Genomic DNA, 21,506 nt, shown 5'->3' on the forward strand with positions numbered 1-21,506 from the left:
TTCAGAAAAATTAAGATGAATGGATGCCATGGAAGAAAGACATCAGCTATGATCTTAAAGAAGCAACTGATGCTGCTCATCAATCTAGGAAGGGTTACAATGCCATGCCCAAACAATTTGAAGTCCATCTTTCTAGAGTCAGAAAGGTTATTCACAAGTAGAAACCATTCAAGACAGTTGTCAATCTTCCCAGGAGTGGACATCCCAGCAAATTCATCACAAGGTCAGACTGTATTATGACACACATCCATTTCCTTCTGCTTATCCATTTCAGAGTTGCGGGGGTGCCGGAGTCTATCACAGATGTCATAATGCAAAAGAGATGCACCTTGGTCAACAAAACCCAGAAGCTACATCTCAGGCTCTACAGACCTCGGCTGATATGTTAAAATTCATGACATCACAATTAGAAAAAAGACTGAAGAAGTATGACTTGTTTAAAAGAGCTGCCAGGATAAAGTGTCTTCTCTCTAAAAAGTCTGTGGCAGCAAATTTGGAACAAACCGCTAACCTTGCTCACTGGATGCAACCGAATTTGAGATATTTGCTCACCACATGTGGCAAAAACTAAACACAGCATATTAGCACAAACACCTCATACCAACTGCAAAGCACAGTGGTGGAGGGGTGATGGTTTGGGCTCCTTCTGAATTTTGGCTTCGATTGTGTTAAATAAACAACAGCACTATGTAATATGGCATGTGTTGCCAAGTTGTACTCACCTACAGATTTTATTTGATTTTTTTTATCATATCCGGGTATGTAAAACCTGAGAGGAGGAGCGTGCACTTTCGTTTTACCGTGGCTGTATTTTTAGTACAAGCTGGGACCATTATTCATGAGCAGCAATTTCTGCTCCCTGTGTGCTGTGCCAACAGCCTGTCGAAAGAGAACCGCCACATCTTCATTTTCTTGATGTATTGAATCACTTCTTCCTTTCCTTTATCTAGTGGTCCTTGCTGCTCGCCTCAGCACATCGTGGCTGAACACCTTGCCTGTCTGAACCCAGTCCTGCTTCGCCAGCTACTGACATACAGATGCTTTAATTAGGTGTGGGTGTTACAGTGAAGACCTTTAGCTTTAACTTTCAAGGAGAGCTGGCACTGAATCTTGACAGTGTACAGGTGTGCAAGTTTAGTATTTTAGATTCACCAGTATATTTAGCCCGTCACATCATTTAGTGTCACCTATGGAAGTGTGCTGAACCCCCCCAGTGCAAAAGGCAAGGACATTGTGCACATTCGCCTTTCTATAGCATGTTAAATTATGCGAAAGTACTGAGTAGCCAATGAATAGCTATTAACATGATGGTTGGGGATGTGGACTCCTATATTACATTTATGACCCTCTGAAAGGCTCAATAAATCATTTCACTGCTTCAGTTGAGCAGCTTCACTTTTATTATATATAATACATTGACACAAATGACCCACATGTGACTCTGTAGGATCATATAGCAAAGGGAAGTTGCTCTAAAATGAAATTCTATGTTTATCTGTATGTCTATTCTGTATATACCATTCCATCATTCACTGCACAATAACTGCAAACCAGACACGCAGGCACAGCCTGTGATTTACCAGCAAAGCCTCTGTCCCAAGGCCATATCATAATTTCTCCCTGGCCCTTTTCCACAACCTAAAGTTATAGTTACTGGGAGCATAAAATTCTTGTAGTAATGGGAATAATTGATCACTGGCTATTTATGGGGATGGGAGCAGTCTGGCGTAACAAGGTCAGAGATGTGATTTGCAGGACAGTGCCTGGAGAATAAAGAGAAAATAAGGGAGATTCTTTGCCTCAGATAAGAGGGAACAGAGAGTGGAGGAAGTTTGATGTTTACATTTAAGGTGAATCACAGCAGCTCAGAACAGGATGCAGTGTACTTCATCCAGTGACACGCTCAAAAGCACAGTTCAGTTATGAAAATAACTGAAGAACAGATTACACTCCATGATGTGAGACCCATCCGGCGCTTTTTTTTTTTTATTAACTGCAGTGTATTTTCATCAGCTTGAAACTAAACAGCTGGAAGTGCAAGTATATCATCTGTTCTAATGAGGAGCACATTGCAGTGTCACTTTAAGTGGTCTGCATTAATGCCTTTGTAGCTCTATAATTAGCAAGATACAATTTTGCAAAACAGGTTATTCAGCAGTGACTGCGGAAGCCACCGCTAAGCTGATTTGATTTTCTGCCTCACCTGTAAGGGGCTGTTAAGGAGGAAGAAGAGGGAGGGGAGGAGGGGGTGATTGGGTAGGAGGCAGGGATGTAGTAGAGTCATATAAATGTTTTCCTTGAGCAGAAGATGGTGTGATTTAAAAAATAAATAAATAAATTTAAAAAAGTCCAAGAGTGCCTCTGGCTGTAAACAGCTGCATATTTCAGGGTTAGTGATAGACCACACTTACTCTGCTTGAGCATTTTCAAGCTAATCCCAAGGATTAGGAGGAGGTAAGTGTTACCTGTAAGATGCTGAATCTTGTGCTGAAACAAACTGGATTTATTTATGATGCTATATTGTTTACTAAAAATAAATAAATAAATGAATAAATAAATAAATAAATGTAGGGGTGATGTTGCTGACCATGGTGCTGAAACCACAATTTTTATATGGGTACACCTATTATCAGTCACTGTAGGGACAGCTGGTCTTTTTATAGCTAAGGCATTGCTCAGACGACTTCTAATGTATTTCTCGATAGCTTGATGTCAGTCTCATTCACAGCCTGACATTATAAAATCTGACGGGAGCACCTTTCTCTGTCCACCTACAGCTCTATTATTTTTTCGCAGGCAATCACCATTAAGAAGAAAATCTGTTTTGTATCCGGATGGAACCATCACCAATAGATTCTTAAGTGACAGATGGCCGGCTAAACAGCCTCGCAGTGTTCTGGTGCTGACTGTGATGATTTAATTAAATTAATCATTTTCTCAGGCCATTTTCGCGGGACAAATGAAGTTTCCCAGTGGGTATTCCACAAAGCCCAGTCGAGAGAAACTCGATTACAAGTTGTACACAGCCGCGATCCTGCACACAAATTGGATCTGAATTACATTCCGCGAAATATGGATTAATCAAGATGGTGTGGGTTAGAGGAAATGCCACGGGAGTGGTGGTGGCACGAATATCATCCATCATAAAGCAGCATGAGCCGTGTCTCCTCAAGCCACATCTGATCCCTGCAGAGTAAGACTAATTAGCGAGAGGGAATGTTTTCTGAGCAGGATGAAAACTCTGACGGGCCCGAGACGTCGTCTTCTCCCGCGCCACGCGCATCTCAAAATAAAGCGCTTCCCTCGTAAAAACGTGCGCGCGCGCACGTCTCTCGCACGCCCGGAAAGCCAGTGCTTATCATTTGAGTGCACTCAGTTCCCCCTCCAGACCACCAGTGTGGTTCATTCCAGCGCCTCTGTATCCTCAGTGCGAGGTGTGCTTCTGCTGTCATCCGCACTGAGCGAGGCGGTTCAATCACTCCTCTGACAGACAGCAAAGTGAAATACGATGGAGAGCGAGCAGAGCTGGTCTTGTGCTGGACGCGTATCTGGCAACGGGGTGAGTTAACAATGAATTGATACGAATCATTGGCCGCCCAGGGTTTTTTTTCCCCTTTCTTCTTTTCTAACAAGCAACGGGGCTATAATTTCTTTTTACACTGGAGTTCAAAAGTGGGGACGCGTTTTGTGAGGTGATGTGTAACAAGTGTCTTTGGCTTGATTATCGTCTGCAAGCAGAGACGAGCGCAGATAGGAAACCTCACGGGACAAGTGATCTCCACTGAGATGAGATTTGTGATTATTAAAATGGTAAAGTTTGATTGTTTTTGTCAAATTGCCGTAAATTTCAAAGAACCACATAAAGAGTTGTAAAGATCATGTGATCCGAGGATTTGGAAAACAGGAGACCCACAGAGAAAGAGAGAGTAGACTGGTATGAAATCATGGTAGAGGTGCTGAACGCACAAGAGATTTAGAGGTTTGCTATATGCTGCCTTGTGCTTTTATTATCACTCAAGTCAGAGGACACATCTACATAGCTCCCCTCCATACACCTCCAAATGTCAGCTCCGAGATTCCCCATGGGGAAAATTGTATAACAAATGAATATACAACAGTTTCAGAGTGGCGAGCTTAACACAACGAGTATGTCATCCACACTCTTGCAGATTTAATCAAAAGGCTGTGGAAGTGCTTTTGGACACGAAGATGAAAATGAAAATAACAAAACAAATTCCTTTCTTACCCAACTCTGTTTCTGGAGCAATCCAGGGAATATATTGTTTAAAATTGCAAGCTGATTGCAGTAGTATTAAAAAAACACATATTATCAGAAGCAGCATAAATAAAGGGCGAGCAAAACTCTTTCTCTTTTACAGCAGGAGGTCAGAAATAAGTGCAACAATAAAAAGCAATCTTAGCAAACGTATAAAAGGCATTCTCCTATTTTTGCTGCCCCCAATCAAATAAAGGAATGGCTTCTTGATTGCTGCAGTATTGGCTGCAGTGTGGTTATCCTTCAAAAGAGTCTGAAGTTCAGAAACAGATTTCAAATGCAGATAGATTTGTTAATTTGAACTGCATTATCTTTCGCAGGTCTGTCAGGATCATGAAAATTCGTCACGGTTATAAATATCATTTCTCTTTGGTCCTCCTACCACAAAGTACCCTGTGTACAGATCTTCTCAGACAGATCTTTTCTCAAGTAAAATCCCCAAAGGATGGCAAGCACATATGCTCAGTGAACCAGCTGGCACAAGTATTAAGACAACATCTGACCTGAACTGACATTTTCCCAACACAGCTGTGTGAAATAACATTAAAAACGAGATCGATTCAGCTCTCATGCTTTGATTTTGCTATCTTAGACTTTTCTGCCAGTGTCTCACTCTTCGCTCTTCTCCCATATGCTTACACATACAATTGCATTTGTTGTATTTTTTATTCTTTCTGCCATGTGCCTCAGACTTTGAGTGAGTGGCAGCCGTCTTTTGAGACACCTGGCCTGTGATGTCCCTGGAGAAACTGCAGCATTGCTTTGCCGAATGCTGCATGTTTTGATTGCCTCTTCCTTTCATAACAGTTGTCCAATTTCATGGCTATTAGGCTTGTTAATAGGAGCGGGGAGAAGAGAGAGCACAGAGCCCATTGGTGTGCTTGAGGTGGAACCTTTGATTAGAGGGGATGGATTGTGATGCTAAGAGACGGTGTCACATGTCACTTATGTATAGAAACTGATAGAGACGTGGCCTGTGTTGTTATTACCCATCGGGCCTTACTCATAAAGCCCAGTGATTGATAAAAGGTAACTCAATCTGACACGGTCCCTTGGGTGTAGAAGCATGAATGAAGCATTTCACAGAGTTTATTTTAGTTACCCTTCTTGGTTGATTGTACTACAGGAAAAAAGGTAGAATTTGGGCAAACTTTAGCTTATTTATCATATTGATTGTTTCATAATATAGCCAAAAGTAATGCAGCCAAACAGCCAGAAAACTTTCGTCCTACTGATTAAATTCTGTAATTAAAAAGAAATTAATAAAAAAAAAAACCTCAGTTACAGCCAATTATTTCAGCAGCATAATGTGCATTAGTTGTGGTCATTATCGACACTTTGCTTCAAGACCTTGTAAAAAAAACCCGAGCTAGAAGAAGAGCCATGCAAAATGAATGATTTTATTCAATATTCCACATCACAGGTACAAATCTGCTTTAAATGTCTCCGGTACACTGGGTCAAACTCAGAAACTGTGATCTGTGCTTTTAAAAAGCTTGGGAGGATTCCCGAAAGACAGAATAAGTCATAGGAATATGCTAAAGCAGGAAGAGTAATTCAAACTGTGAATGTATAAATAAGGACTCACGATTAATGACTAAAATTAACATTGCTAAATTAGGTTTGTCTGAATATGTGTCCCAAAACACGATGCATGAAATCATTATTGCCCCGAGAGATGCTGCCAAAAATGAGGCTCCTGTGAGTCAGATGTGTATTGGCTATCATACCACAGTCCTGTGGGTAAACAAACCAGTATAGATTTTTAATGTTAGGCAAATGCGTTTGTATATTTTCAAAGTTTGTTGGTAATGTGGCCATTTATCAAACTTTTTCTCTGGTGAGGGAGTTGGTCTCTTCAGAGCGTTTACAGTAGTTGCGAGCTGTACAGATCAATACTTTACAAACAGCCAGCTGTCAGAGTTGAAGTGGCTGGTGTTTTAGGATTCATTGTTTCTGCACTGCTGAAAATTGTGTAGAGCAGCTCGCCGAGCCTCTCCTGTGAATCTATTGATAGAGCTGGCATGTCAAATCTTTTCATTCCGAGCTTGAAACTGAGATAGTTGTATGGTAATGCGGAGGGTCTCTCAACCACACAGTCTCGTTTAAAGTGAAACAGATTCCCCTTCCTGCGACAACAGAAAGCACACAGCTCCGCAATGCTTAACGGTGGCATCTCTCAATTAAAAATGAGATCTTCCCAAAGGAGTCTGCAACAACGACTCCACTTAAAACTGTCCATTGTGCAACAGGCCTGACTTTGATGGAAATCAAAGGACAGCAGTGGGATGATAAAACTGAATATTTATGGCCTTTTCCTGAACCAGAGATGTCCCCGAGTACTTTTGAGCCTTTTTAACAGCAGATGAAATTGCACTTGAAAGTTGTAGGCAGGTTGCTCGACAACTGAAATGAGGAGCTCAAGTGCCTTTTACTATTGTGAACAAATCACTGAACTACCGCTTTGGTCAATGACACATAGGTGCAGACTGGTGCATTTGCACACTCGTGCAAACCCAGAAGTAAAAGCTACTAATTATTTGAGCACTGCATCTTTAACCTTTAGTGTGTAGGGCACTGTTAAGGTTTAAATCTGTGTCTTTTTCTCTCGCCCTGCTGCAGAATGCATGAACTGTCTGCAGACGCTGTTGCCGAATCGTCTTTGGCTGCAGGGCTGTGAGCAGCTACCATGACGTACCCTAACACCAGCACGCTCACAGTCAACTTCACTGGAGCTTTGGACGGCCATGACTCCGGAGGAAACATCTACCGCCCCTTTTCTGTCTTCAGCGTTCTCACTCTCACTTTACTGGCGATGCTGGTGGTGGCCACCTTCGTGTGGAACTTGCTGGTGCTGGTCACCATCCTGAGGGTGAGAACGTTTCACCGAGTGCCCCACAACCTGGTGGCTTCGATGGCCATCTCAGATGTGATGGTGGCTGCTCTGGTCATGCCACTAAGCCTAGTCCACGAGCTGAACGGCAGACTGTGGAAACTGGGGCGCGTCCTGTGCCAGGTGTGGATCTCATTCGACGTGCTCTGCTGCACAGCCAGCATCTGGAACGTGACGGCCATTGCGCTGGACCGCTACTGGTCCATCACCAGACACCTGGAGTACACACTCAAGACACGCAAAAAGATCTCCAACGTGATGATAGCGCTCACTTGGCTGCTGTCCTCTATCATCTCCTTGTCACCGCTCTTCGGCTGGGGAGAGACTTACTCAGAGGGGATGAAGTGCCAGGTGAGCCAGGAGCCTTCCTACACCATTTTCTCCACCTTTGGGGCGTTTTACCTCCCTCTTTGTGTGGTTCTCTTTGTTTATTGGAAGATCTACAAGGCTGCCAAATTTCGGATTGGCTCCCGCAAGTCCAACACAATCACACCCATGGCTGAGGTAATTACTTTAATTTTATATAATAATTCCTCACGTAGGTTACAGTATCACCGCTCTCCCTTTCCTTCATCAACCAGCTATTGCCCCTGACCTGCAAATATGGATTCCTGTGCGGTTATTTTTCATATTGGCTGATAAATTACTCTGATGTGATCAGGGAAACATAAGTATCCGGTGTGTGAGCATAAAGCCTCCTGCTCATCACCATCAGACTGTTAATGTGCGTAGGAAGATGGTAGAAAACTATAAATACTCCGGCATCTTTCATGAAACATGCATCTGGCTTTGGTGTTATTATAATCAGCAAATATGAAAGGTCTCCATTAAGCAAACATTTAATCAGGGAAGTTTTCTTTTCACTTAGATTTATAACACATCAGTGATAGATTATGTTACTTTTACAGTCTTACAAAAACGATCCTTTTCCTTAAACTGTGAAAGGCTACTTATAAAGTCATTTAGCATCCAGGGATTCTCAGGCTTTAGCAAGCAGCCACAGAAGTAAAAACAAAAAAAATGCAAAGTGTTGGGATTTTATTTATCTCATTTATTAATTTCATTTATGTAATGTCCATAAGTTTCCCAATTCCTCAAAATACACATTTGTTATGCAAGCGTGACAAAATGATTAACTCTTGGTCAAGGAGGGCCGATCACCCAGTAAATTATCCACATCTGTTATTGCTTTGATGAACATTCTTGTCAAGTTTCATTACACAGACAATCATTCATCCAGCTATAGCAATTATACAATGCGGAATATGTCTAATTTGTGATTTTTGTTTTCCACAGACATATCCACCACTGGTTACGTTTTGTGTCTCTGAGTATTTCGTCAAAGTTTACTCTAATCATTTCCAAGCATACACCGAGCCCTCCAGTGTGCCTGCACCGATGTATGATGTGAGCAGTGGCATCAGCATCCAAGATAAAAAAACTTCCTACACTGATCCATTAAAAACACCCACTCACACACATGCATAAACACACAATGCACCAGAAATAGAGTTCACTGAGGTAAGATTCCTGACCTAGTTGCACAGATAACTTGAGGATGCCAAAAGCCATATTATTTGGCTCCACAAATCCTAATGCATCAGTCTTTTGGACTGTGTTCAAGCTTTCAGTAAAAAATTACTGTCAAACTGTGTTGACAGCATTTTATATTTTAGCCCAAACATAAAATAACTGCACAAACATTAGCTGTAAGCCAGCTTCTTGTCCCTGTGCACTCATGAAACAGATTCTAAATTAATACGCTGATATTTACCTCATGCAATCGCTTAAACTTACCTAAGAACTAAAGAAAAAACTTGAACTTTTTACACATCTTAGACTCATTCACCTGCTGTATATAAAGGCATACTTGCAGTTATATAAGTGCCCATTTTAGCAGCTGCATCTTTTACTATTATATTGAACCATTTCTTAAATTATAAGCCCCCATGCCAGCGGCAATATGCTTTTAACTCCTGGCCTCTGCTGTAAAAGGATTTGCTTCGTCTATCTCATCCGTTATATTGTACAGTGACCTGTATTGATTCAACTAAATTTACTCCAGAGAGTAAAAGTTCCTGTACCGGAGTGCAGGTTCGTGCTTAAATGTTGTACAGGACACAACAGTGTAGACTGTTGTCCTTTCTGCTTTTCTTCCAACACATTTTGACAGATAGTTTGTCTTTATAAATGCTGCGACCTGAACTTAACCGGATGAACAAGAAATAACGTCGGCCTTGAGATCCACCAGGCGACAGTAAGAGAGGAGAAAGTCAGAGGATAAATGTTGACATTTCTCTTCCCGGCTGTGCTTGTGTTTGCAAAATGGAGAAAATGGGCTTCTGGAAACTGCAGATTAAAACACGGCTCTGGCTTTGGATTCTCAGTGTGTGTGTGTGTGTCAAATGAAAGAATAAGCTTTGGCTTGTTGATCAACCAGCTGATCCACACATCATTTCCCCACCAGCCTAATATCCATCTTCTGCTGAGCAGCCTCAACATTTTCACTTCCACATTTACTTATCTCTGACCTGCTTTGTAAAAGAATTGCTTTGCTTATTTAAGACCTAATCAGATTTCCCAGATTGATTAATAATTCAATGGGTTAAGTGATTTATTTCCTGATTGGCTGTCTCCTAGGTAAAAGAGGAGACACAGCAGCCCCAGATGGTGTTTACCGTGCGCCACGCCACCGTGACCTTCCAGACAGATGGGGACACGTGGCGCGAGCAGAAGGAGAAGAAGGCTGCGCTGATGGTAGGCATTCTGATTGGCGTGTTTGTCCTCTGCTGGATCCCGTTCTTCATCACCGAGCTCATCGTCCCGCTGTGTTCCTGCGACATCCCACCTATCTGGAAGAGCATCTTCTTGTGGCTGGGCTACTCCAACTCCTTCTTTAACCCACTTATATACACCGCATTCAATAAGAACTACAACAATGCCCTGAGGAACCTCTTTTCCAGGCAGCGATAAGCCGTTCTGCAAGCTTGGCCGACACGCTACACCAGCATCTGCTCCACAGTGTTAGCCTACTTCTCATGACGAATCTGTGTCGGCTACTCCATCACTATCAGGTGGATGGTAGCCTAACACTGTATATAACAGTCACCATAATGGGCTGTAGACTAATGTTTTGAAGTGAGGAGTTCAGTGTTTTGGTGACTGCAAGTATGGTTTTTGGAAACCAGAAGTGGCAGAAGTGTTGGATGGGACTCCTGAACCCCAGGACGCTATGCAAGCAGTGCCCAAAACCGTACCCAGCGTTATTGTCTATTTTTGCTATAAATGGGACCACAATTTTCAAAATGAACACCATGCTGCTTTGGAGAGGATTTAAAAATAGCGAAATGCTTACTGAGCCTGTATCTCAAGTGTACATTGGGTGGGGGTGGGTGGGTTCTCATGGAGTGCTGTACAGTCTGACTACTTGTCACAACCAGAGAAGTTGTTCGCTGCTGGCCAGTAGGAAAGATGCAGGTTTAAGGAATTCAAACACTATGAGAGCGCATTTAGACACAGTTCTCACAGCCACGAATGGCACCATGGGCCAAAAGTGTCATCATCAGTGCTGGCACACCCTTTGGTGTTGTTTCAGCTGTTCGAGTACCTCTGGGTTTTTGTAACCAGGTGCCGCAGTCAGGGTCAAGACACAAATCAGTCTTTTAGCAGCATTTTAATGATATATAAGTACAGAAGCTTGGCGATTCACAGATTTTACAGAGGGAGGCTTCTTTGCTTCTGGTTTTGACGTCTCCTCTTATACCAGCACTGCAGTGGAGGTTCTCTCTGAAGGCCGACACCTGTTGTTCAGGAGAACACTGTGGCGAGTACTTGTGCCCTCAGCACTTATATAAGGGCCCCATTATACCTGCCAAATTGGTCACTTTGTGTACTGACAGAAATCGCACAGCTGCATCCGTTTACGCTTGCCGTATGACGATTTTGCGGCAATGGAAAAACACTAAAGGTTACGGCGAGCATACTGGGTCCATAGATGGTAAGGAGCTGTAGCGGCATCACTCTTTTTGTGCAAAGAGACCAATCTGGCGAGCATAAATTAGCCATAAAAACACCGAGGTCCCATCTATTTTTATGTAGTCTATAATGAAAACCAGAAACTGTGTTTGTAAGAAAAAAGAAAGAAAAGTCTTTCAGTTTTTTTGGTCTGTCTATTAGAGAAAGTAACCTCACAGCTGGACTGAGCTAATATGTCCGCAAGAAGGAAAATAAATTGGTTGTGCTGCGGCGGCAGCAGCAGGTATGGCGCTGTCTACATGTTAGCTTTCTCCCGCCTCGCTCATTTCAAGCTTGTTAACGAGAAATGCGTGTTAACGTGCTTGTCAACAATTTCATCATGTGTGAGCCTGCTGAGATTAAAAAGTAGAGCTGGAATAAAATTTCAGAAAAGTAGGGTAGAGCCGAGCGAGCTGAACTTCATAAATGATAAATTGAGAACCAGCTGGGGATTTTGTGCTGTAACACATCAAAATACTCATCGTCAGTAACATCTCAAGCAAAGGATTTTATCTAATTATAGAAAAGATGAGTTGTAGTACACAACCCTCTAGGAAAACTGTTGAAAAACGTCTACTTTTTAGCTAGATACACGCTGTGGTATCACATAAAAATCATTCAGACATGCTTGCTGATAAATGTGCATTCTGTCCTCTAGTGCTGACGAGCTACACACTAATATTTCTTGCACTTTGTCTATACACTAGTGAGAGTTTTATGAAAGCGGAGAAAAATAGCCACACAAGACATTATTTTCATTTGTTTGAATAAATCCTTTGTTGAGAAGCTGCAGCCACAAATGATCACATCTTACTCCTATTCCAATAACAGATGGATACAAAAGATCTTTTGAGTGTTGCAAAGCCCTCCAAAGCATTATCACAATAATAGATTCCAACACGTCAGTCGGAATTGAATTGAGCTATAAAAATAGGGGCGTTAAACTTGATTATACTGTAGTATGACGGTTACGAGAGTAAGTAAACCTGTCAAGTGACCAACATCCCTGAACAGCTCAAAAAAACCAACACAAAACACAGAGATGATAGAGTTGATTTTTTAGTGTTTTCCATTTTTAGATCTTTTTGTATCACTCCCCTGTTTTCCTGCATAAATTATTTTCTACATAATCATTCCCCACTGTGGAATCGGTTAATGAACCTTTACTTTTTGTGAAATAGACTGTGTTGTGAGGAATCAAATATGAGAAATGGATTTTCAATTAAAAAAAAACAAAATGCCCTACAGTATTTTGCAAATTCTTCAGCTGCCCCACATCTTTTTTTAAAAGAATTTGTTAGGAAACGTCAGAAATAGGTGCAGTGAATTATTGAGATGTGCAAACATAAATGAAAATACAGTATTTAATGCAAAATCTGAGTTAATTCTAATGATCTTGAAAGTCAATATTTGGCTTGAACGCACAGCCTGAACTCTCTTGGGAAACTTTTCATTTCTTCAGGAATAGTTTTCCAGGTTTCCTGAAAGCTCTTTTTTAGATGTTGGCTGTCTTGTCTTCTATATTTCCTCAAGATGATCCCACGCTGCTTCAGTAATGCTGAGGGCCGGGCTCTGTGGAGCTCGATCAATGGCCAGAGTTGTGTTTTTCTGTCCGAGTTATACTGCACTGCCAGTGTGTTTCAGTTCAATTCAACTGTATTTCTGTATCAAATCACCACAACAGTTGCTTCAAAGAGCTTTAATGTTTGGGATCATTGTCGTGCTGAAAGAAGCCAGACATTGTCCAGATAATATTGCATTGTGGCTCAAAATATTTTCCGTTTTCATAATTCCACCAGTTTGGTCTGGATCGACAACAACACTGACTGAAATCAAGCACTAAGCCATGACAGCTCCTCCACAGTTTTACAGATGGCTGTAGATCAGGGGTGGGCAACTCCAGGCCTCGAGGGCCGGTGTCCCTGCAGGTTTTAGATGTGTCCTTGAACCAACACAGCTGATTTAAATGGCTAAATTAGCTCCCTAACATGTCCTGCAGTTCTCCAGAGGCCTGGTAATGACCTAATCATGTGATTCAGGTGTGTTGACCCAAGGTGAGATCTAAAACCTGCAAGACACCGGCCCTTGAGGCCTGGAATTGCCCACCCCTGCTGTAGATGCTCGACATTGTACCTTTCTCCTGACCTCTGAAGATAACTTGAACCAAAAATTTCAAATCTGAATCATTACTAAGACCTGCTGCCACTGATTTTCAGTCCAGTTCTGGTGCAATATGGCAGACCTGAACCGTTTTCCCCTCTTTCCCTTCCTTAAGAATGGCTTCTTCCGCTAAGACCGTTTCAGTGAAGAGTAGATGGATTCACTGAAGGGCCAGATGCATCTCTCAGGTCAGGTCTTTGCTGGATTTGTTCCTTATTTCTTAACAGCATGACTTTAACATACTGTTCATCTGCTTTCAATAGTTTTTTTTAGGCCTGACACTTATTTAGTCCTCCACTTTGTCAGTTTCCTCAAATTTTTTAAGGACACAAAGCACTGTATATACACCAATATCTGCCAAGGTTTCAGCTGAGAATCATATCATTGGTGCAAAAACACTATTTTCTACCTGTCAGACTGTTATTTTGGGCATAATTCATGGATTCAGCAAAAGAAATGGAAACATGATTGACAGTTTTTGCAACTGGCTGCTAGTAACAAAGTGCCTAATGACACCTTTTAAATTTGGTTCTTTGCTAAGTCGTCTGCTATCTGTAGATACAACACTGGCTCTTCCCTTGGTGCCTTTTTTATGCTTGAATTATTCATAGGTCAGTGTTCAGTGGCTTGATGAAAAGCAAACAAACAAAACACATTCTTCTGAAACTTGCACTGGACTGAACTGAACATGAGTGAAAAAACAGCCAATGGCCAAAGAAAAAACTTTGAAAGATCTTCAGATAGCCTGGAGAACAATCTGTTATTCGCAAGACCATTTTAAAAAACTGCAGCAACGTCTATCTCCTTAGAAGCAAAATATAAAGAAATAAGGGTGGCTGAAGACTTTTGCACAGTACTGGAGAACATCTTTAAGGTTTCTTGCACCATTGCCATAAAATGTTCTCTTTTTTACCCTGTTTAATCTGATGTGGTAAGATGATAAAGTGCAAAAAAACAAAAAACAAAAAAAAAAACAGCTGACAATATTTTGTGATGAATAAAGAAAATGCATGAAGAAAAATCCTGATTGTTATTACATTCGTTGTGATATTCTTTGGTAAATATCATCCTTTGGGATTCTTTCATCGATTGACTTCATGCTAATCAATAAAAGTGCTCTCTAGATTCTTCACCCTTCTTTTTTTCTTTTCTTTTCTTTGTGTGTGTTATGACCCAGCTCAGGAAATGCAAAGTGGCCCTGTTTACCATCTGTTCCGTGTGTCCTATTCAGAAAAAGAATAAAAAAAACCAAACCTTCATGTTCAACCGTGTCAACCTTTTTTTCATTTGCGCATGCTCTGCTGCACACAAATCCTGGATGATAAAATTAACAATAAACAAACAAACACTCCGTTTCAGATAAAGCAAGTCAAGTTCACAACTTCTGTTTAATTTATGAAAGTAACAGCTGTAGAGGCTGAGCCACGAGGCACACTGCTAGGTATTTGTTAACTGTTGGCATGCACTTGCCTGGAATAATGCATAAAGCGAGCTGGGGAAAAGAAAATATCATTAAGAAAGAATTTTGCAGCATTTTCGTTTTGGTAAGAATTCAATCACTGCCAAGCCACTGGGGTCATTTTATAAAACAGGCACTGGCATGTCTTTAACTCTCTATGGAGCCACTGCCAGCATGCATATTTGAGCGCCAGCAGAGAGCCTGCTGCTGTTCAAAGGAGCATATTCATCCGTGTCCAAGGAAGACAGCATACATGAAAATGTGGCCTGCCTAAACGGACTTAGGATTAGAACCTCTGGCAAGGCAAACCTGTGCTTTAGCTACTGAATTTTGCAGTAATAGTTGCAGCAAGCCCCTTCATGACACGTGGACAGTGATTAAATGTACTCTCCTACCACAGCAAAGCAAAATATATATATATAATTATATGGAAAAATGATTGGAGCTTGCAACCAACACCTATTTATTATATTACAGCTATTTTATGCATATGTGCAAGATTTTAGAGCTTTTTTTTTTCAAATTTGCTATTTCCACTCTAATATATGTGTCTACCAGTAAAGAAGCTTGTCCCTAGTTTGCCACCACAGCCTCTGGTAACAATAGACCAGACCTGAGGTAATGGGTGAACTGCATGAGGTGTGGCTAGAGTGACCAGATAGGACGAGATGTCCTATACTGCCATGACTCTCTTATCTCAACAACAAATTGGACTCAGTCTCTTCTTTTCTTGTTGACTCTGTGAGTGTGTTTTTGTTCCACTTGCCACTCGTGGCAGCTCCGTTTCATCCAAATGGAAACTGCACAGCAGGACTGCGGAGAAGAAAATCCTGGTGAGGGAGGGAGAGAGCACATGTATGTATGTGTGATCGGAATGACATCACATTCGCTTTCTCGCCTTCCGCTTCACCCTTTTGCTTGCTTTTAATTCAGGTTCTGGGGGCAAAAACAGAAGTGACTGTGGGAGAATGAAGAAATTGGAAATTCTGAAATACTCCAGAGGAGGTACAAGCTGATAAATCTTTTTTTCGCCTCAAGCCACAAAAGGGATGGACACTGCTTACTGCATTTTTTACATTTTTTTTTTTTTTTTAGCTTTCTTTGTTTTCTTTTTTTATATTTCATTACATGAACTCTGGTGATGCACTGTGTTGGACCTAAAAAGAAAAAAAATGTTAAGGAATTTTTAATCAGCTTTTGATGCAATATGAAAAACTCAGCGGTATAAATGAATAACTATGAGTTTGTAGATTTTGTTTATTTGACAGCACAAATTTCTATGAAAATTTGACCCCAAAGGCAGGAAAAAAAGCATCATCTCGTGGTTATATTACTTTGCCAAGCAGTCAAGTTGCATTTTATATCAATATCTGCCAGGCTTACAAAGTACACTGTGTGTTGCAAATACTCAAAAGACATTAAATCAAACAAATTAAGTGTGTTTATGTCTGACCAGTAAAAATGATTATGATAGAACACAAATCTGTGTACAGTTTCCAGATGAGCACCCAAGTCAGTAAATATGAAATATTGTCACAATCTTCCCTTCTGTCCTTGAGTTGTGCCAGTGAATAATAGAAAAAGTCTTTTTTGCAGAAGGTATTGTGCTCACCAGGGATGGAGAAATGGTGGGACGTGGAATGTGGGACAGACAGGAAAAATAAAGTATCTCGGCATGTCTGCCACCACATAAATAATAAAAATAATACAAACACAGAAATGTACAAAAGTGAAAACAGGACTGCTAATACAATTTTTGCCTGGTATTCACTGCCCGGTTCCACTCTGCAGTCAAACCCGTAGATGGCTACACTGCCTGTGCCTTCAACTGCTGAATTAGTCAAGTTTGGGGAGCTTTTCGTGCCCTTGCCAAACTTAGTGTTCAAGTCCCGTGGTGCTCTTTGGGTATGAATCGTGGGCCCTGACCAAATTTGAGAGCAACAAATTGGATAGAGCCTGCACTCGCATGCTTCATGCCACCCTAAATCACCTACATGCACCTCTGTCGTGGCCTGAAGATCTCAAGCATCATCTTGCTCTTGTTGGCCATGTGATGCATAAAGATAAGATGGCTGTGATACCATCAGGATCTGATGGTATCAATGCGATGATTTACATCCAATCTGTAGCATGAGAATATATGCGGATAACAAAACATGCAACTCATTCATTCAAGCAACTACGTTACCAGGGATACCAAAGTTACACAATTTATGCACAAAATTTCAGGATAAACTGTCTAATGAATATTTAAACATTTCTGGCTGTACTGCCGTGGCTGCCCAACCAGCCAACATGCTGGCATCACTTTAACAATAAAGTGCGCCATCAGTTTTAAACAGCCAGCTCATAATGAAGCTGGTATTTTATTGTTAAGTATATGGGATGTGAATGTAAAATGTTTTGGTAAAGACTTAAAGGGAAAAGATTAGGAACCTGAAAGAAAACGCTGCCAAGAAATCTTGTGCACTGACTCATCTGTCTTTTGTCTAAACACAAGTAATGTCCTCAACGTCATCTCCGACTAAGAACTGATGGATTTTTGGGGCTTCTTTTTGTCTCTGACCCCTTTCACTCATACACAATAATAACAATCTCGGCAAGGCCATGAATAGTTAATACGCTCTATGTATAAAGCAGATACTTCCACTGATGAGTTTTGACAAGACTGTGACATTTAAATATTTTTACTTCCTTCTCTTCATTGTTCTGCTATCTAAGTCTTTTTAAGTGGTACTGCATCCTCTTCTCATAATGTCCTCCATTATGAGCCAACTTCAGTTCTTTCAAAACATCCTTTTCATGTAGCATCACAGCAATAAGATGATTTTTTTTTTTAATTGAGCTGAGGTGGAATAAAAAGAACAAATAAAAATAGCTGTATACATTTTGTGTTGTTTGGTTGTCTGCATTTTAATTTAACACCCGACTGGGCTTGGTTCAACCGATGCATACATGGAGATAGAGCAGAGAGACCTTTGAGAGGACTTGAATGTAAAAGAGACATTTTACAGGCTGATGAGTCTAAATGCTGATACAAGAGAGCTGGCTCCCGATGAGATTAGGCAGGTGGTGTTGTTATTTCGAGATTGCTTGAACTCACTACCAGACTAATTCAGGGGGGTGATTGCTCAGAGTGGGTAAATGGCAAGATGTGGGGAGTCTCAGTGTGTGTTCATCAGGGAGGCAGACACAGACATATATATTTATGCATACAAACACAGATGAGGAGTGGTTGCGTCGCTGATATTCAATCATTCCACTGCAGGAGATCGAAGGCAGAAGCAGGTGATTCCCTGATTCTTTAGCACTTCATCAGTTCAGAAACGATAAACCTAAACGTCCTCATGCTCTGTTGCTATGGCACCAAGGCTCAAAGAAAGCTCAGTACATATCTGTGAAGATTCCCAGTCAGTAGGTTATATGGTGCTAAGTCAAAGAAAGGCATGTGGTAATGTTTGTTTCTTCACCAAGAAAGTCCTGAAACATGCCCAGCAAGTCTGCTCTCCTTTAACTTGCCACTTCCAATTTCCCTGTATAAAACACAAACAGGAAAAACAGAAACCATCTGCTGGTTACATTTCTGAATTAGTGCACATTTCCACCTCTGCAAGCATGTGTTTTGTGCAGTCTACTCGGGTTTGATTCAGAGCTGAAATCCTTGGCAAAGTTTTTATAAAACAATCCCAGAAACAGCAATGTCGTGCCTGAGTGAAGGCACTTCTCTTGGCAAGCGAGCCATTCTGAGACTGGAATCAAGGAGGAGGGGGACGTCATTTGGCACAAGTGCGTGGCACTTTGGTAAAGAACAGAATGTATTGTCATTCCTTCTGCCCTCCCTCTCAATCAGCCCAGAGGATGTTTGCAGGCGCCTCTTTGAAGTCTGATGATGTGCATGTTGGCGCTTTTATCATTACTCACATTATATGCACTGAGTGTGTGAGCTTCTGGTTTTGAATTCCCTTGAAGAAGCATTACAATATGAATGAGATCAATTGCACAAGAACAGACTGTGGTTGATTACCTACGGCTGATGATCAGGACAAGGGTGGAAGCAGCGTGACCAGGAGCTTCAGTGGCTTTTGTGTGTGTGTGTGTGTGCGTGTGCGCGTGTGTGTGACTTGCTTAGGATTTTACTGAGAAAATCCTCCCAGGTGTGTACTCTAACAAGGATTCAGTGCTGCATTAGGAGCCATGCTGACCCAACCTCTGCTGGAACGAGCACTCCGCTTGCATTACAGCTCATATGTTAGCACCATGAGCCCCAGGGGAAAACAGCCTTTGTTTTGCATCCCATTGTTTCAATGCATTCATATTCAGGGAAGCTTATAGCACCTTGACACATATTGAAATTGACTGCATGGCGCCAAACACCATATTCCTTCATTTGAAACCCTCTGAAGACATATTTATGGTCTTTTACAGAGATGAGCATCATTAGAAGCTGCAACATTTTCCCCAGGTTGTTGCTATGGTGTTTTGCAGAACAAATATATTTGTACAAGCTTAACTGGAGCCTTTTTTCTAAGATTAAAGATTCATTTTAATTATCGCTGTGCAGCATGAGGTTATAAGCTTAAATGAGTACATTTAGCTTCCTTAGTTAACTTAAGAAGTGTTCCTGAATTTTCTCTAACAGTGTTTATCTGCTCTAACTCAGCTCCACTGATGTAAACAGCGGTGTGTAAAATTTGCCTCCTTTATTTTTTTTCCCACTATGCAAGCTGCAATAACATGAGTACATCCTTGTTTTATAAATGGTAATCCCATTTCTGAATTCAGCATAATTTCCTTTTCCACAAACGCTATTTTCATCTCCATTTTATTCATTTGTCTATCCTTAGCCACATCCACAAGATTCAGAAATATCTATGTGGCATTTTCATTAGTCCGGCAAATTGTGCATTGCTGAAAGGCCTGCAGTGGAAAATGTTTCTGGACAGCTGATTGCCTCTTAGTTTCCATTTGTTTTTGAGAGGTTCACACAGCCCAAGGAAATGTTAAATTAGCATATTGCTGCTGTCTAGTAAGGAGCACATTATAACTAAATTGTGTCAAATGGAATGGCAGATTCGAACATAATCTTTCATTGCTCAATAAAATTTCTAACGCTTTCTAAAGGTTTATATGGAAAAGAAGCTTTTTTTTGTGCTACTGTCAAAAATGGGAGGAAACGTGTTGATTTCAGTCTTGGTGTCTCCTCAAACAGACTGCTGGAACAAAAGGAACAATGCAACAGTTCATTATGTGTCAGTGTCAGATGACTTCTTGCCTACTAGTTTGTGTTTTTTGTGCTTGTCATTGGTGGTCTCTTTATTTTTCTTCTTCTTCCCTTCAACCTCTGATGGCACCCTTATACAGCTCTTGTCACAGTCCTGGGTCAGTGACCCAGTGTTTTGAGTTTCTTGTGCCTCTGAGTTTTTTGTATTATGTTCTTAGTTCTCTTTGTTGTCCCAGCTTATTCTTTAGTGTAGTGTCTTAGTTCGGTTTTCTTGTATTCTGTTTAGTTCTCTGAGTATTTAGTAGCTGCCCTCTGTGTCTCTTTGTTGTTGGTGTTGTCTGTGTTTCTTAGTTGCTCTGTCTCCCCTAGTCTAGTTTGCATCTGTGCTAATTCCTGTTTTACTTTGAAGGTCTGTGTCTCGTGTGAGTGTATCCTACTTTGCTCCCTTGTCTCCTCAGTTCTGATTTCTCCCAGCTGTGCCCTCCTTCTGTGTCTCATTCCCCTCGTTATTTCCCAGTGTATTTAAACCCTGTGTTTCTCTGAGTCAGTGTCGCGTCGTCCCTCTTGCTGTGTGGATCTCCCTGTGAGTTTTAGTTTGTTGTTTCCCAGTTTAGTTTGTATGTTTTTTTCCTGCCAGCCAATAAAGCTGTGACTTTGAGTTAACACCTTGAGTCTGAGCGCCTGCATTTTGGGTCCTACTCCTGCCTGCCACACTGCACTCCTTGACAGTTCTCTGCTCCGATGAAAAGGGAGTTCTTCCTCCCGACTGTCGCCAAGTGCATCATAGAGGAGTCACTCTCTCTCTAATATTCCAGGGTCTATACTTATATATAAATGTAAATGAAACTGCATAGATTCAAAGTGACTTGAACATCAAAGCGCAAAGAGAGTGCTGTATCTTAACAGTCTGGAGGGGATAGTAAGCAAAGGAGATACTAAGTGCTGTTTGATGTTCAGCTACACACCAGGCAAAATGACTCATTTTTTGTTACTGGGAGAGTATGCAACACTAGCTTTCTGTGAGCATACAAAGAAATTAAAACACCCACATGAGACCAATAAACAGAGCACAAGAAGAGAAACGTATGACAATCCTGACAACCCTCTCTGCCCTGTTTTCTCTGTCGAAAGATATAACTATATAAATAGGTTCATTTGTTGGCCATCTTGGCTTTTAATGGGCAACACTACAGCTCAAAAAAGATTGTCATTTGTTACAGGTACACAGAAGAGCCAGAGGGCATCAGTCACTGCCCTACAGTGTCAAATAAGCAAGACTGCAACAGAAACAAACTCTCTATTGCCTCTGAAGGACCACAATTTCGAAACTATCTGAGACAGATCTTTACACAGACACAAAAAAGATTACAGCCATAAGTGGCCACAAGTGCAAAACATATCTTAAGAGATATTGGCAACTAAAACAGCAGGACCGGAGAAAGTGAGCAAAGATCTTTGCCACAGCAGGCGATACAACTTAACC

The 21,506-nt window shown here is 41.3% G+C and overlaps 1 protein-coding gene across 2 annotated transcripts; it reads left to right on the plus strand.

Annotated features, from left to right (window-relative positions):
* Positions 1-3,326: 3,326 nt before the first annotated feature.
* On the plus strand, positions 3,327-16,841 carry htr5ab (5-hydroxytryptamine (serotonin) receptor 5A, genome duplicate b). Of its 2 annotated transcripts, none has more exons than XM_085173171.1 (3): positions 3,327-3,559; positions 6,899-7,520; positions 9,810-16,841. In XM_085173171.1, the coding sequence occupies exons 2-3, from the start codon at positions 6,966-6,968 to the stop codon at positions 10,140-10,142; spliced, it is 888 nt and encodes a 295-aa protein (XP_085029297.1). In that variant the 5' UTR covers positions 3,327-3,559; positions 6,899-6,965; the 3' UTR covers positions 10,143-16,841. The 2 variants fall into 2 exon arrangements, with proteins under 2 accessions (XP_085029297.1, XP_085029296.1); XM_085173170.1 differs by having other exon boundaries at positions 3,337-3,559; positions 6,899-7,673; positions 9,810-16,840.
* The last annotated feature ends 4,665 nt before the right edge of the window (positions 16,842-21,506 follow it).

This window comes from Neolamprologus multifasciatus, chromosome 9, assembly GCF_963576455.1.
Source record: "Neolamprologus multifasciatus chromosome 9, fNeoMul1.2, whole genome shotgun sequence".
Taxonomy (NCBI): domain Eukaryota; kingdom Metazoa; phylum Chordata; class Actinopteri; order Cichliformes; family Cichlidae; genus Neolamprologus; species Neolamprologus multifasciatus.

Excerpts from the sequence above, each read along its gene's own strand:
- htr5ab (XM_085173170.1), top strand. The coding sequence starts at position 6,966 with ATGACGTACCCTAACACCAGCACGCTCACAGTCAACTTCACTGGAGCT. Across the intron at positions 7,674-9,809 it reads CAATCACACCCATGGCTGAG|GTAAAAGAGGAGACACAGCA; the intron begins GTAATTACTTTA and ends GCTGTCTCCTAG.